General features: G+C 66.0%; 1 protein-coding gene across 3 annotated transcripts in view; it reads left to right on the forward strand.

Moving 5' to 3' along the window:
- Positions 1–13,477, forward strand: part of LOC112982669 (opioid-binding protein/cell adhesion molecule homolog) — a 329,132-nt gene that overhangs the window by 299,573 nt on the left and 16,082 nt on the right. For all 3 annotated transcript variants that reach the window (XM_064524305.1, XM_064524306.1, XM_064524304.1), the window contains one exon: positions 5,109–5,341. In XM_064524305.1, coding sequence (XP_064380375.1) covers positions 5,109–5,341 — 233 coding nt within the window. The remainder of the gene's footprint in view (positions 1–5,108; positions 5,342–13,477) is intronic.

Here is a 13,477-nt window from a genome sequence, read left to right on the forward strand (position 1 = left end):
GGTCTGGTGAGAAGGCGCCGCCCGCAAGTTTGCCTTGCAGAGCATTTAAGCGGAAAGGGGCTTGCGCGCGGTGCAGAGCTGTGGGGCCTCGCTCACGCCGGGCGCACCGTAGCGCGGTGCCCTCACGTAGCCCTGGGCAGGCATCTGGGGGCACGTTTGCTAAGTAGCGATGCTCGCGTCGCAGGAGCGCCGCCTCCGCCGCGATGGGTTTCTCGCCACCGCGGCGGTGTAGAGCTAGGCAGAGAAACGTGTCCTATGGACCTAGGTCAAGAGAAACATCGTGAGAAGCCGGCGGCTGTCCATGAATAACTGGAGGGGTGGTGGCTGTCGTCCTATCTGTTTAAAGAGGCGTGGAGCAGCCCAACGGCTAGAGCAAGGCCAAAATGAACGCTGGCGTCAGAAGTCTCGTCGGGGGGTCCGGGCATCCGGTACGCTCCTCGTTTGCAGGTGGGGGGGACGTAGCAAGAAAGAAACTGTCCGAGCACAGATCTGCGCCCGCAAGGCGCCGTGACCCGAGCGAGCTGGCGATAGCCTCGTGGTGAGTGAGAAGCCGATTTTCTCGACGTCCGTAGCGGGGGCTTGGGTGGATGGGTACGTCGAGGCCCGGCTCCCTCCGGCCCGCTGAGGACTTTGTGCCGGACGGCGCCACGACGGCTTCCGGCAGGCGGGTGCCGAAGCCGCCGTCAGCGTCCGGCTGAGGCCGGGGAGCCGGCCGGCCCGTGTCGCCGGGCCCTCTCGCCCGCCTCGGCTCTGAGACGCGGCGCTCGCTCGCCGCCGATCCGGGTCAGGTATTTTAGTCGCCGAGAACTGGGTCAGTCGAGGAGTTTGCGGCTCGGTTTTGGCATTTCCATTTGTCATTTTAAAAAGAGACTTTGTCTCGAGGAGTGAAAAATGGTTTGGGGTGCAAAGGCTGCAGAAGCGCTTAAAAATACAGATGCGTGCGTTTGCATAAGCGAGCGGGGATGTCTCAGGCTGCTCGGAAGGGGAGTTTCCCCCCTGGAAGCCGGCGGCCCCGCCGGGGACCTGTAGCGTGGGCTCGCCGCGTGGACCGTCTCTGCCGGTGGGCTCTGCGGGCACGAAGCGGCCGCCCGAACTGTTTGGCACGCGCCTCAGCGTCGCGGTGGTCCTAAGCGCCCCGTGCCTTGAGGTTGTCGGCGCTCACGGCGACCGGTCTGGAGGACACGCTGTAGTGCTCCATCTCTGCGTGGTTCTTTGTCACTCCAAGCGTCAGCAGCGGGGAGAAGCCGGGGCTTTCACGGGGACGTTTCGAGACGTGGAGCGGGAAGCGCTGGCGGCGAAGGTGGCTGCCGTTGCCCGGCGCCCTGCGCTTAGGAGCAGCGTCGTCGGCGTCAGTAACGAGGCCGGGCGTGAGCCTGCCGCCGGCGACGACGCGGGGGCCTCTCATTAGGCCCGGGAGGAGGGAGGCGGTCGTCATCTCCCCCCGAACGCAAGGAGCGTGTCGGTGGAGTTATCCGTATTGTTGACACTAAGTGAGCTAATTCCTGGGAAAACTTCAGAATTAGCATTTCGGGATGAAGAACGGGTGCAATTAGAGCGGAAGCAGCGGTGTGCCGGCGCCCCCGGGTCCCTCCCTCATGCGTCTTCTCAGGCTGCTGCTTTCGGGCTCATTGCCCTCGCCGCCTGCCGAGCGCCGTGATCTGTAAGGGAGCTCGCGTTCCTCCCTAGAGCCAAGGGATAAATACGGGTGTCCCGAGATCTCGGCTTGGAGAGCCCCTGTTTATCAGTGCGAGCGCGGTGAGGGCCGGAGCTCGGGCGAAGCGCGGCACCCGCTCCTCTCCTGGCGGCCGTCGCTCCCGGGGAAGCGGTCCTGGCGGTGGGCGGTTGCGATGGGAGAGGTAGGAGGCAGCGGGCTGCGCTGGGAGGAGCGTGCGCCCTGCACAGGGCGAAGGGCTCTGCTCGAAGGAAGCGGTGATCTAATGGGGCGGGCGCCCGGAGGAGGAGAGGCATTGCACCGCACGGCGAAGTGCGCGTGTGACACGTCCCCGTGCCTGCCGGCCCGGTTGCTGCAGGCAGTGCCGTGATACAAGCCAAAGGTGTGTGAGCAGGTGAGGCACGACCACCAGGGGAAAAGCTCCCGGCGGGTGTCGCGGTCGGTGTTACCACCCTCCTCTGGACCGGGGCCGCAGTGATGCCGCCAGGCTGGTCGAGTCCCGTGTGCTGGGCACGGTTGTTGCCCATTGCACGAGAGCTGCGCTGTGGCGCCTTTGCCCCTGTTGCCTCCGCCTCGGGCCGACCCGTGCCCTGCCGTGGCCTGTTCTGCCCAGCTAGTCTCACCTGCGTTCGTGCCGCTGGGGAAGAGGAGGCCTTCTAGAGACCCACCTCTGGCTGGCCGGGAGCCCCTGTCCAGCCCTTTTTCTCCCAGCTGCAGAGAAGCGAGGGCCTCCGAACGGGGCGCCTGAGTGACTGGAGACCTGGCAAGATGCGGGGCCCGATCTACGAGCATTCGAGGCCTTAAACTCCGGCTGGGGCGCTGCGATCCCCCTGCCCCTCGTTTCTCGCGGGTTTACGGTGAATGCGAGTCCAGCTCGGGCTGCGCCCCGAGGAGGCGTCTCCGCAGGGCTGCGGGGCTGCGGCGGAGCCGAGCGACGAGCTCGGGGGGCTTTGGCGGGCAGGGTGCCGGCTCGGGGAACGGGGTTAGCGACAGAGCGAACGTTGACGCCTTGGCGCTTTGCGGAACCTCCCTCTGCGAAGGTGGGAGCCTGGGCCTGGAGCGAAGCTAGGGCTTGCCCCCAGAGATGTTTCCCGGCCTCGCCTATGGGTTTTGCGCCAGCGAAACGAGGAGACGGCAAGGGGTTATTTCCCTCCCGTCTGACGCGCTCGTCCTTTCCTTTTGTTCCTTCCGGCCTCGCAGCGGAGCGGCTGGCTCTTTCGGAGATGGATACGGCGCCTGCGGGAGAATGTTAATGCGGGTTTGTCTTTGTTCCTAATTAGATCCCTTCCGGGGAAAACCTCCTGGCCCGTGTTATTATCCAGCTTTGTCAGAGCTTGTCCGCTCTGTCTAAACACTTTGAAGAAGTCTCTTTACCTGTTTGCTTACTGGAGACATTATCGTAATCCCGGTCAATTGGAAATAGATAGCAAGGGCCGCTCGGCGGGGGAGGCGGTGCCGTCGGCTCAGCGGCGGAGGGATCCCGCTTTCGGAGCCCGCTAGCGACCTTTGCGGGGCGCTAGTTGCGTCGGGGTCTTGATCGGCGTTTGCCTTCGGAGCCCTGGTCTCCGGGACGAGGGCGAAGTAGCGGTAGGAAGGAGAGGATCAGCCGGAAGGTGCCTTTGGAAACGGCGAGCTCCCTCGAGAAGCTGCGAGAGCGCCACCGTTCCGCTGGCAGTCGCTCTGGGGCGCGGCCGTCGCGGAGGGGTCGAGGCGGACTCGCTGACGGCGGTCCCTCGGGTCCGAATTTGGCCAGCCGGGTGCTGCGGGGCTTTGGTGCTAGGCAGTCGGCGCTCCCGAGGGGCGCACGCCGGTGCCGGGCTGGCGCGCGCCGCTCTCTCCGACGGCGAAGGCTCGCGCTCTCGGCGGGCCGACGCGCGTGCCGCCGTCCCTGGGAAGCGAGAGCCGTGAGCGGGCGGCCGCGTTTGCCCATGGAGAGCGCGAGCGAGTCCTGCCTGTCGCTTCCAGCCGTGGGCCTTGTACTTCGCCCTAATGAGGGGACCAGCTCGTACCTCGAAGGGCTTTCGTCTGGATATTTATACGAGCGCCGACATGCAAGTTGTCTGTTTTACATATTACTGCCCTGATTTTCTAGCGCACGCAATGAATAATTGACGGAAAACGTGTGTAAGTATCTCTTTATTATTCATTATAATGAAGTGAGACAGCAGTAATAGTCCACTAGACCGGAATCCCCCGGGGCCGAACTTAACTAGGCCGCGCTTTGCTCTCCCCGGTTTGTGCGCGTAAAGGGAGGGCTCGCGCGGCGGATGCCGAGACGCGCCGCGGTGTTTCTTCCGCGGGGGCGGCACGACGGCGGCGGTGATTCGGCGCTCGTCCGGCGCGGCCCCCGTGGCGGTGGCGCGCGTGCCGCGCTCCTGCCGTCCTTGCCGGACTGCGGGATCACGTCCCGCACCCGCGGGGTCGGCGTGACCGGTTTGCTCTTAGCCCGGGATGGGGCTCTGCTCGGCGGGCTCCCCCGAGGCCTCGTGGGGGGAAGGCGAAGTTCCCGAGGAGTGTTCGGCGCCTAATTTTGCCAAACGCGTGATGTTTTTGCTGGGGGTGCTGCTGAGCTGGAGAAGCTCGGAAGTCCACAGATCCAGAAAATCTGTCGAAAGGAATGGGAAAGCTGTGTTCTCTGGGAACCCTAGAATTCCTTTTTTCTCCCCCCGCTCTGGTCTTTGCCAAGCGTCAGTCAGCGCTCCGAATCGGCGCTCTTGAGCCTCGCGGCGTCTCGCGGCGGCGGCGGGGCGGGCGGGAGCCGGGCAGGGGATAAATAATGCAAACGACTGTGTTGCGTTTTTGAGGCGCTTGTCGGATTTACAGCTGCTTATCCAAACGTTCCCTTCTCTTCCTTCACGCTCGCTCGCTCGCGCTCTTCCTCCTCTATGCCCCGCGCGTCCCGCGTTTGTGCTGAGGCCGTTCTCCCCGGTGGCGGGTGTATATGCCCTGCCGGGGATGGCCGGAGGGCCGGGCTGTCCCGGTAGGCTATCGGCGCGTTGCGCGGCTTTGTCGGGGGTTCCCCGCGTGCCGCGGGGCGGGAGGGCGGGCATGGAGGTGGGCAAGCGTGAGCGGATGGAGTCGCCCTGGCTTGCGTAGCTCAGGCCCGACGTGATTTTCCTTTGCACCCGCCTCTGCCCGGCAGCCGCGGTTAAAAAGGGACCGAGTAATCGGTGGCGCCGTTTTTGGGGGAACCCGTCATCGCTGCGGAGACGCGTGTGGCGGCGGGGAAGCGGGGGGCCGCGGGGAGGGAGGAGCGGCCGGCGGGGTGCGCGTCGGGGACGCCAGTGCCGTGGGAAGGCAGTGGCACGGGCCGCGAGCGACGTGGCGGGGGGACTCCGCCGGGGAGGCCCCTCCGCCGCGGGCCGGCCGTCTCGCCGCGCCGCCTCTGGAGCGTGCTGCCGCCGCCTCGGTGACCGCCGTGTGCCTTGCTTTGCAGGTGTACCGTGGACGACAGGGTGACGCGGGTGGCGTGGTTGAACCGCAGCACCATCCTCTATGCCGGCAATGACAAGTGGTCCATAGACGACCGCGTGGTCATCCTCTCCAACACCAAAACCCAGTACAGCATCAAGATCCATAACGTGGACGTGTATGACGAAGGCCCCTACACCTGCTCCGTGCAGACGGACAATCACCCCAAGACGTCGCGCGTGCACCTCATCGTGCAAGGTGAGCCTCGCTGCGCGCGGGCAGGTTGGCGGCCGAGCGGTTCGCGGCCGAAGGGCGTCCCGGTCCTCCGGGGCTCGAGCGGCCCGGCGGCGACGTCGACGTAGGGATCGGGGCGCCGTCCGTCTCGTTGCGGGGTGAGCGGCGAGGGGGAGGAGGCGCGGGCTCGCGCCAGCTCTCGCGGAGGCTGCGTGGGGAGGGCTCGGGTTTGCGCCGTCTCCTGGCTCGCCGCGTCGCGCCCGTGGGGAAGAGGAGGCTCGGGAGCCCAAAGGAGCCCCGGCGTCCTCCTCGTTTCACCTTGCCTGTCCCCGTGCGAGCGGTTCCTCTGCGGAGCTGGATTACGGGGTCCCGGGCTCTGCCCCCAGCAGCGCCTGGTTGCGCGGAGTTGAGCGCGTGCGCGCACCCGCCTCCGGTCGGAAATGCCTCCGGATCCCTGCTCCCTTGCAGCAGCTCTCAGCTTTTGTCCAGCCTGTAGATTAATTTTTCAGAGTTAGTGTTAGTTCAGGTTAGATAAAGATAATGAAAGTTTCCTAATCCTCTTAAAGAAGATTTATCTGGCTGAGTAGAAAGCTCTCAGAATACAATAAAGCGTGTATAAAACCAGGACCTAATCTTTCCTTTAATTTCAAACAGCTGATGGGTATTGATTTTGCAATGAGCAAATCTGAAAAATTCCTAGGCCTCGACGCGTCTCGGAGAAAAACCCGACGCAGATATGTATGTATTTAGTTATCCTTCGCAGTTAGAAATGGCAGGTCTCGATGACGGCCAGCGATCGAGGAAGGGAGAAGCTCCCCCCGTCCGTCCCCTCTCCCGTGAGTCGTGTAGAGCGTCGGGAGACGGAGCGGGCGACGGCAGAGCGCGTCCCGCCGGCTCCGCGCGGATCCTCGCGAAGCGCGCCCGGTCGCCGCGTCCTCCCTTTCCGTGGTACCTGCTTTCCCGATCTCACAGCATCGTGGCGGTTTCTCCGGGGATTTGGGGGACGGCGGGCTCGGTCGGTCCGGTCGCGGCCTCTCCGCGTCACCGGCGTGGCGCCGGCGACCGCCGCTCGGGAAGGGAGAGCAGACGTGGCGGGTGATTTTAAGGTGGGCCGTGTCCGGGAGGCGAAGGTTTTTCAGCTGGCCGTGAGGGCGCGTGTGCCCGAAGGGAGCGTGTGTGCGTGAGAGCGAGCGAGATTACATCTCCTCCTCTTTCCCCCTTTTCGTGCGCCGGCTCGTAATTAATCTTCTGCGTGTAACACCGGCTATCTTGCCTCCTAAAATCCCCGTGCGATTATCTTATCTCATTAAAGCAAGGCCAAAAATCCTCTCTGTTCCGCCGAGACGCTCGCGCCCGTGCAGGGGCGCGGACGTGCCACGGTGGCGAGGAGCGCCGAGGGCGGAAGGCGCGGTCTGCAACGCAGACATTTCCTCCGGAGCCGGCGCTCGACCGGGGAAGGCGACGGACGCTCAGCGTCCGCAGTAATTGTCCGCTAGCGGCGCTTTCCTATATGCGCCAGGATAACTTTTCTGCCGGCGTGGGCAAGCGGCACATCATCGCTCGTGAGGGTGGCGTGCCCAGTCCCGTACGCAGTGAAGTAGCCCGTCTTTGTGCCGGCGATCCAGTCGTCCCGCCGCCCGTGCTGTCGGCGCGTGACCTGCCGGCGTTTAGGCGTGCCGGCGAGCGGCCCCGTAGGCGACGTCGCTGCCGGCGGGAGCGAGGCTGAGCCGATCGCCTCCGAGCCGTGCTGGAAACGGTCCTGTGGAACGTACTAGCTTTTAAATGGTTTCCAAAGCAGCCTTGGCCGGGGGAGAGGGCGAGGTCGGTGCGGCGCGTCGGCAGCAGAAATCCCCCGCGGCGCTGTCCGCGGTGCTCAGGGACGCCGCGTTGCTGTAGCTGAGGGGAAGCTGGAGCGAAATTTGCGATGCGGAGCGACGTGGAGGCGGGTCAACCGTATGCGGCCCAGAAGTTTCCCCATCCCAGTCCTTTAATACCCTAAGCCCAAGCTGCAGCAGTTGCCTAACTTTGTCCTCGCTGTCCTGCCAGTGGCGGTGGCAGGGGGCGGGAGACCGTCCCCGCGCGGTTCGTGCCCCAGCCGCAGGGCGATCGCTCGGAGGCCGCAACGTGCTTTGTGCCAGCGTCGGAAGGAGCAGCGTCACAAGGGAACTGCCGCCTTCGGCGCTAAGTGGCTGTCCTAGCGGGGAGGCCACGGGCCCAGCGGGCCGCGGACCCGCGCTCCCCTCGCTGCGTTCCGGTCGGGGCGAAGCTGAGGGCGTTGGCGCGGGGGGCGTGTGCCCTCTGCCGGTGCTCCTGTCCCTGGGTGACGAATAGGTTGAGGACTTTGGACTCAAAGGCAGGTCGGTCCACGGTCATCTTGAAGAAAGGGGCAGAAGAGTCTCAGGCACGGGCTTTTTCTTTTGCGAAGCGTAGCGTTTGGGAGGGCTCGGCATGGCGTCCGTCTGACGGCGCGCTCCGAGGCGCCGCGGCGCCGGAGGGGAGCGGCGTTCCCCGGCGGCTGAGGAGCGAGCGTCCCGGCCCCGGGACTCGGACTCTGCTTCCGTGCGCGGTTTCGGGCAGAGCCTCGGGCACGGCTCTCCCGGCCTCCCGCAACGCACAGGGCCAGGAGCTGGCCGGCCAGCGCCGCGCGCGGCTCGCCAGCAGCGCCTCCGCGTGCCGGTCGGCTGCCGAGCGGGCATTAATGCCCAGGCAGCGACTGTGTGCGGGTCAATTAATTTATATTTGTATTTGGCAAAAGGGAAAGTTGCCCGGATAGATTATTGATTCTTCCTCCCTGCGTTCTATTCGGTTTTAATTGCGCTACTGCAGGGCCAGACCTTCCCTCCTAGCAACCCTGCGATAAATCTGCCAGGGCCTCGCAATCAACGGTAAATGGGTCTCCTCGTGGCGTTATTAATATGTCTCTGGGATTGGCTCATTACAGCAGTTAACAACGGCTCGCAGGAGCGTAGATGGCGGGAAGCCAGAGGACCTTTTTGGCCTCCTTTTTGCCTTTTTTTTTTTTTTTTTTTTTTGCGGCGGCTCCCTCGGCACGATAGGGCGGGCGCTTTCGGGCGCGGGCGCGAACGTTTCGGCGTGTCGCCGAAAGAGCCGTAAATGCAGAGGCGCCTGGGACATAATGTAAGGCAAGCTGGATATGAACCGCCTAATCCTCCCGTTATCCCAAGCAGCGTGCACGGCGAACGCTGTCGGGCGCCGGACTTCTCTGTCGCTCCCTCCCTCCCTCCCCGAAGCCCTAACGCCGGGGCGGAGCGCCGGAGCCCGCGGGGGCGGACGGGACGGGTACCGGAGCGGCGACGCGACTTTGCTGGGAGTCACGATGCCGAGCGAGCTATAATGTCTCTTTCGGCACGGTCGGTCGCCAGGAAAGCCTTCTGCGTGCCCAGAGCTCCCGAGGAGCGGGGGCGGGGACCGCGGGTCTCCGGAGAGAGCCGCGAAGGCGAGGGTGCTCCGGGCCGCAGGGACGGGCGCTCGGGACCTGGGAGAAGCGCTCCCGCCCCCAGGTACGCGCCCGCCGCCTCCCGCACCCGGGCTGCCTCGGAGAACGCCCTGCACGTCTGCCTCGAACGTGGAGCTCGGAGGCGCTTTTTTTGGCCAACAGCGTAGCCTTCGCGCTTAAGGTAGCAGAAACAACCATCCCTTGCGTCCTCCTCGTAGCACAGGCGGCGCCGAGGAGGGAGGGGACGCCGCCGCGCAAGCTGGTAGCGGCCCTAAGCGAGCTGGTGTCGAGCGGCCTGCCGGGAGGAGAGGGCGCGAAGGACGAGCAGAAGAGACGCGAGGAGCCAAAGGGGAAACGGGAGCGCTGGGAGACCGAGCCCTTTTGGAGCGGGTTCAGTAGCCGAGCCCGAGCACGCGGTCAGGGGAGGCGGACGCGGGCGTTGTCGGACGGCATCGCCGGAGGAACGTGCTTCCCGTAGGCATTTTTTCCATGGTTTGGGACGGGGTCTGCGCAAGCAGGGAGCGGTGCCGGGGAGCGAGAAGAGACGCCGGCGGGAAGCTGTGGATCTCGGCTCCTGGGGTTAGGTCTGCATTTAGAAGCCTTTCCTGTAACGTGCGAGGCAGCTGCCGCGCGAGCCGTCAGAAACGGGAACGGATGGCGTGGCGCGCGGCGCATCTTTCGGACGCGAGCGCCGCGCGGCGGACGAAGGAGCTGACGTCGGCATCGTCCCCGCGTCCCTAAATGGGGTCCGTGCCGCTCCTCGGGGGCCTCTGTTCCCGATTTATGCGGCTAGCCCTCCTCGGTGCTGCCCTTAATCCTGCTTGCCATGGATTTTTCATTAAGGCCTCTGTCAGCTGTCTGCATCGTTACTGCTAGCGTCTGGTCGGCGCTATCCGTTTCCCTGTCTGGGCTCGCGCCTCCCTGCGGGCCGGCGGGGTTTTAAAGGCCTCGGTCGGCGGCGGCGAAGTCGGGGTCGCCCGCCGAACGCGCCCCGCGGAGCGCCGGGGGACGTCGCCGAGTCGGGGCCTCCGTCGGTCGCCGCGTCTTCGCGTCCCGCGAGCGGCGCGGAAGCGGGTGCCGCTCGGCGGCGAGGGTTTCGAGAGCAAACGGTTGTTTCCCTCCGTCGCACGACTGCGGCTCGTCGCCTGCCTTCTGCCCCGTTGCCTTTGCTAGACGGTCAGGAGCTGAGGCCGAGATAGCCGGTAAAGCCTTATCGGGAGAATGTAGTGCCCGGCAGCGGCCGAGGGGGCGAGGCGAGCGGCTCCGACGTCGCCGGTTCCCGGAACCGCTCCGGGAACTCGCCGCCCTCGTCCTTCCGCGTCCGTCCGCGGTCGGCGCCTCGGTTTGCCGAGGAGCCGAGGCGAGCCGACGCCGCGCCCGGGAAGGCCTGCCAAACCCAATGATGCGCCTTAAACATTGAAAGGGCTTTGCGTGAGTCTTGACATGGCTGCGTATCGTGAAAACGTGAGAGAGTCGAGAAGGAGGGGTGTCCGCGTAGCCGGTAAAACCGGCTGCGGCTCCGGCCGGAGGAAGGAAAGGCGAAGAGCCCGAAGCGCGCGAGCGGCAGCGGCGCGGACCCCGGCCTCCCGAGCGGCCTCCCTCCCGCGCTCGGCAGGTTCATCTGCGTGCGGGATCCTTACGGCGAGCTGTGGGCTGAGGGCCGTTCGTGTCTGCCTCGGGGAAAGTTGCTAACGACGAAGGGAGATGACGCGTGGTAAATCCCCACGAAGCGCGGTTCCTTAGTGCCGCGGCGTGACGGGCGTGCGCGAAGCCCGCTCCGGTAGGCGGGAGCGGGGCCGCGGCAGAGGACGGGTAGCGGCGCCGAGCTGCTTCTCGACGCTTGTTAGAGTTGAGGAGTTTGACGGCGTGCTGGGGCGTGTCTGGGGCTCTAGGTCCCTCGGCTGCCGGCGGAGCCCGGAATCCGGACGCGGAGGCGGGCCGAGACCCTCGGGGCGGCTCCCCCGCGCCGCGTCAGGATGTTGCCACGCGATGCGAAACGTAGCCTGCGGCCGAGCTCGTCGTGGCGTCCTGTCGCGTGCCGCGGTCCCCGAGACGTTGGAGCGGGAAAGCGTGGCGGCGGGTGGGCGAGACTCCCTCGTCGCCTTTCTCCCCCCTCGGCGCTCCCGCCGCTCGTCACGCGTCGGGAGCTTCGACGGGCCGCTGAGGTTCGGAGCCGGCTCCGCGTCCGACGGAGCCCGGCGGCGACGACTCGGTGTGGAGCCCCGGCTCCCGCCGACGCTCGTTGCGAGAGGTTAACCGCGCCAGCGGGGAAAAGCGAAGCGCCTGTTTTAAGAAGGAAGCTCTCCCGGAGCTTGGCTTTGTAGCGGTGGCTACACAGGGCGGCGTAGCGTAGGGAAGCAAGAAGCAAATCCAAAGGCTTTTCAGAGGAGAAGGAATGAAAAGACTTGGCCTGGAAAAAGTCTTCCCGGCGGGAGTTGCTGCCCAAAACCTATGATGTCTATGAGATCTAAACTCAGGTTTCAGATGTCCTTCTCTGGCAGGTATTTTTGCAGGCGGCGTGGGAACGGGAAGCGGTCCGGCCGGGCGCAAAATGGTTTTTACGCCCGGATGCCGGACGCCCCGAGAGGGGGGAAAAGCTCGCCGCGAGCAACCCCGCGGGAAAAATCGGTGCGCACGGGCACTATTAGAAAGCAGCAGAGGGACATGCCCGTGCCAAAGTCCCTAGGATCCCGGGTCCGCTCGCGGCACCCGCCACGCGCCGAGCCGCGCGGGGTCTCCGCGGGAGTCTCCTTGACGGACGTGCCGGGAAGCGGTGCGATTTTAGCGCCCCTAAGCCTGAGAGCAGATGCCGGACCGTGCCGGCAGGGCCGCGCGAGGAGGTGCCGTTCGGGCCGCGGCTCGGGAGCGGGACGAGGGGCCGTGCCGAGGAGGATCCCCTCCCGACTGGGGCTAAGCGGGCGGGCGAGCGCCCGGAGGCCGGGGAGCCGGCGGGAAGGCGGGATTCGCGTGCGCCACGGGGGGCTCCGAAGGCTCGCGGGTCGGCCGCCGAACGACGCGTCGGGAAGGCCGGAAGGGGGTCGTCGCGGCCATTTTGGCCTTTGCCGCGGCGCAGCGGAGGATCGGAGGTGCGGAACGGAGGGCGCGCGGGGGTTTTGCCTCCCCTGATGCGAGTCCTGGATTTTTTCTGGCCCTGAGCGATGCACGCGGGTGAGACACGTAGGCCTTTTGGGCTCGTGCCGCTCAGTTCTTTGGTCTTTGGGTGCCGAAGGATGCGCGACGCGAAGGAACCGGCGGCGGGGACGGGGCGCTTCCCCGTGGGCCGCCGGAGCCGAGCCGGAGGGCGGCCGGGAAGCCGTTCGGGCGCGTCCGTCTCGCCGAGGCGGACGAAGGGTCCGTCCACGCCCGTGTGGCAGTAACGAGAGGGAGATATGTGAACAGCAACGGGAGGAGAGGAGAGGTCTGTAAATACTGAGGAATAAATGAAAGCATTAGCAGTTAATGAAAGCGGACCAGGGCTCTGCCCGCAGATTTCTCTCTGGGAAGAGGGCGAGGAAGCGGCTCCCGCCGGAAGGAGAAGGAGCCGAGGCGCGCGGATCCGGGGAGCCCCGGCCGGCCGCGGGGGAGCCGGGGCGCCGCGGCCGGTGCCGCGCCGCGCCCCATCCCGTCTCGCCGGGGGACGCCGCTTTCTCGAGGCGGCGCCGGGGCGGACGAGCGGGTCCGAAGGGACGCGCTCGGGGCTGCGGTTAGGAGGGATGTGATGGAGAGGTGCGTCTCTGTCTCTTGGTGGTTTGCAGCCTCTGTAGACATCCGTCTGTCCTCGGGCCTTTTGGAAGGCGCGGGAGCAGGTCCGCGCAAGCGGCTTAGGCGGTGAGGATGCGCAGGAGGGATCCGCGCGTGGGCCGTGGCGGCGCCTTTCTCCGCTATGCGGCCGTATTCGGGAGCGGCTGGGAGATGAGTCAGCCCCGGTGTTTTCACGTGGGATGCTGTTTCAGTTAGTCAATAATCATGCGGTAATTACTCAAGCGCTGTCTCCGCCCGAGGCTTTCGTTGCAGCAGGGAAGAGCCGGTCTCAGGCGTGCCCGAGACCCCTCTGCACGTCGGCGGCGCGCCTGGGCGTCGCTCCTAGCGGTCGGCACTCCCGGAGCGCCTCGGGAGCTGCCGGTTCCCCGGCAGCTCCGGGACGGCGCCCGGGCGAGGCCCGGCACGGCTCTCTGCGGGGCGCGGCCCGCATCGGAGCGTCCGGCCGGTCTCGGCTTTGCCTCCGGCCGCCGGAATTGGAGAGCGGTCGTAGCGAAAGGAGTCCCCGACCTGCCGCGCGGTCCCGTAGTTGGGGCGTAAGGTGTGCTTGCGTGAGGATGTAGGAACGCAGTGCTGTTGCGTGCGTTTCTGCTCCTTTTTCTGGGTGGGCCTTGGCGAGGCCCAGCAAAGGTACGAGCGGATCCCGTGGAAGCTACGCTAGACCCAGTGGCAGCAGGCAACTGGGAATGTGTTGTGCAGGTAACACTCGTGCCTGTCCTGGGGTTGAGAGGGACCGGCATAAAACGCTGAGGAGAAGCTCTTTGCGTTCAAGAGCAATATCGTCCCGCAGAGCTAGCGTGCCTGCCGGAGCTCCCGGCGTCGTGGGCACGCCGGGCGCGGAGGGTCCGTCGGCGCTCGCCCGGAGGCCTCGGCGGCCCGAGCTCGGCGCGGGAGCGTTCGGCGCGGAGCCGGGCGTGGCCGGGCCGCCCCGGAGGACCCAGTGC

The sequence above is a fragment of the Dromaius novaehollandiae genome, chromosome 21, assembly GCF_036370855.1.
Source record: "Dromaius novaehollandiae isolate bDroNov1 chromosome 21, bDroNov1.hap1, whole genome shotgun sequence".
Classification (NCBI taxonomy): Eukaryota; Metazoa; Chordata; class Aves; order Casuariiformes; family Dromaiidae; genus Dromaius; species Dromaius novaehollandiae.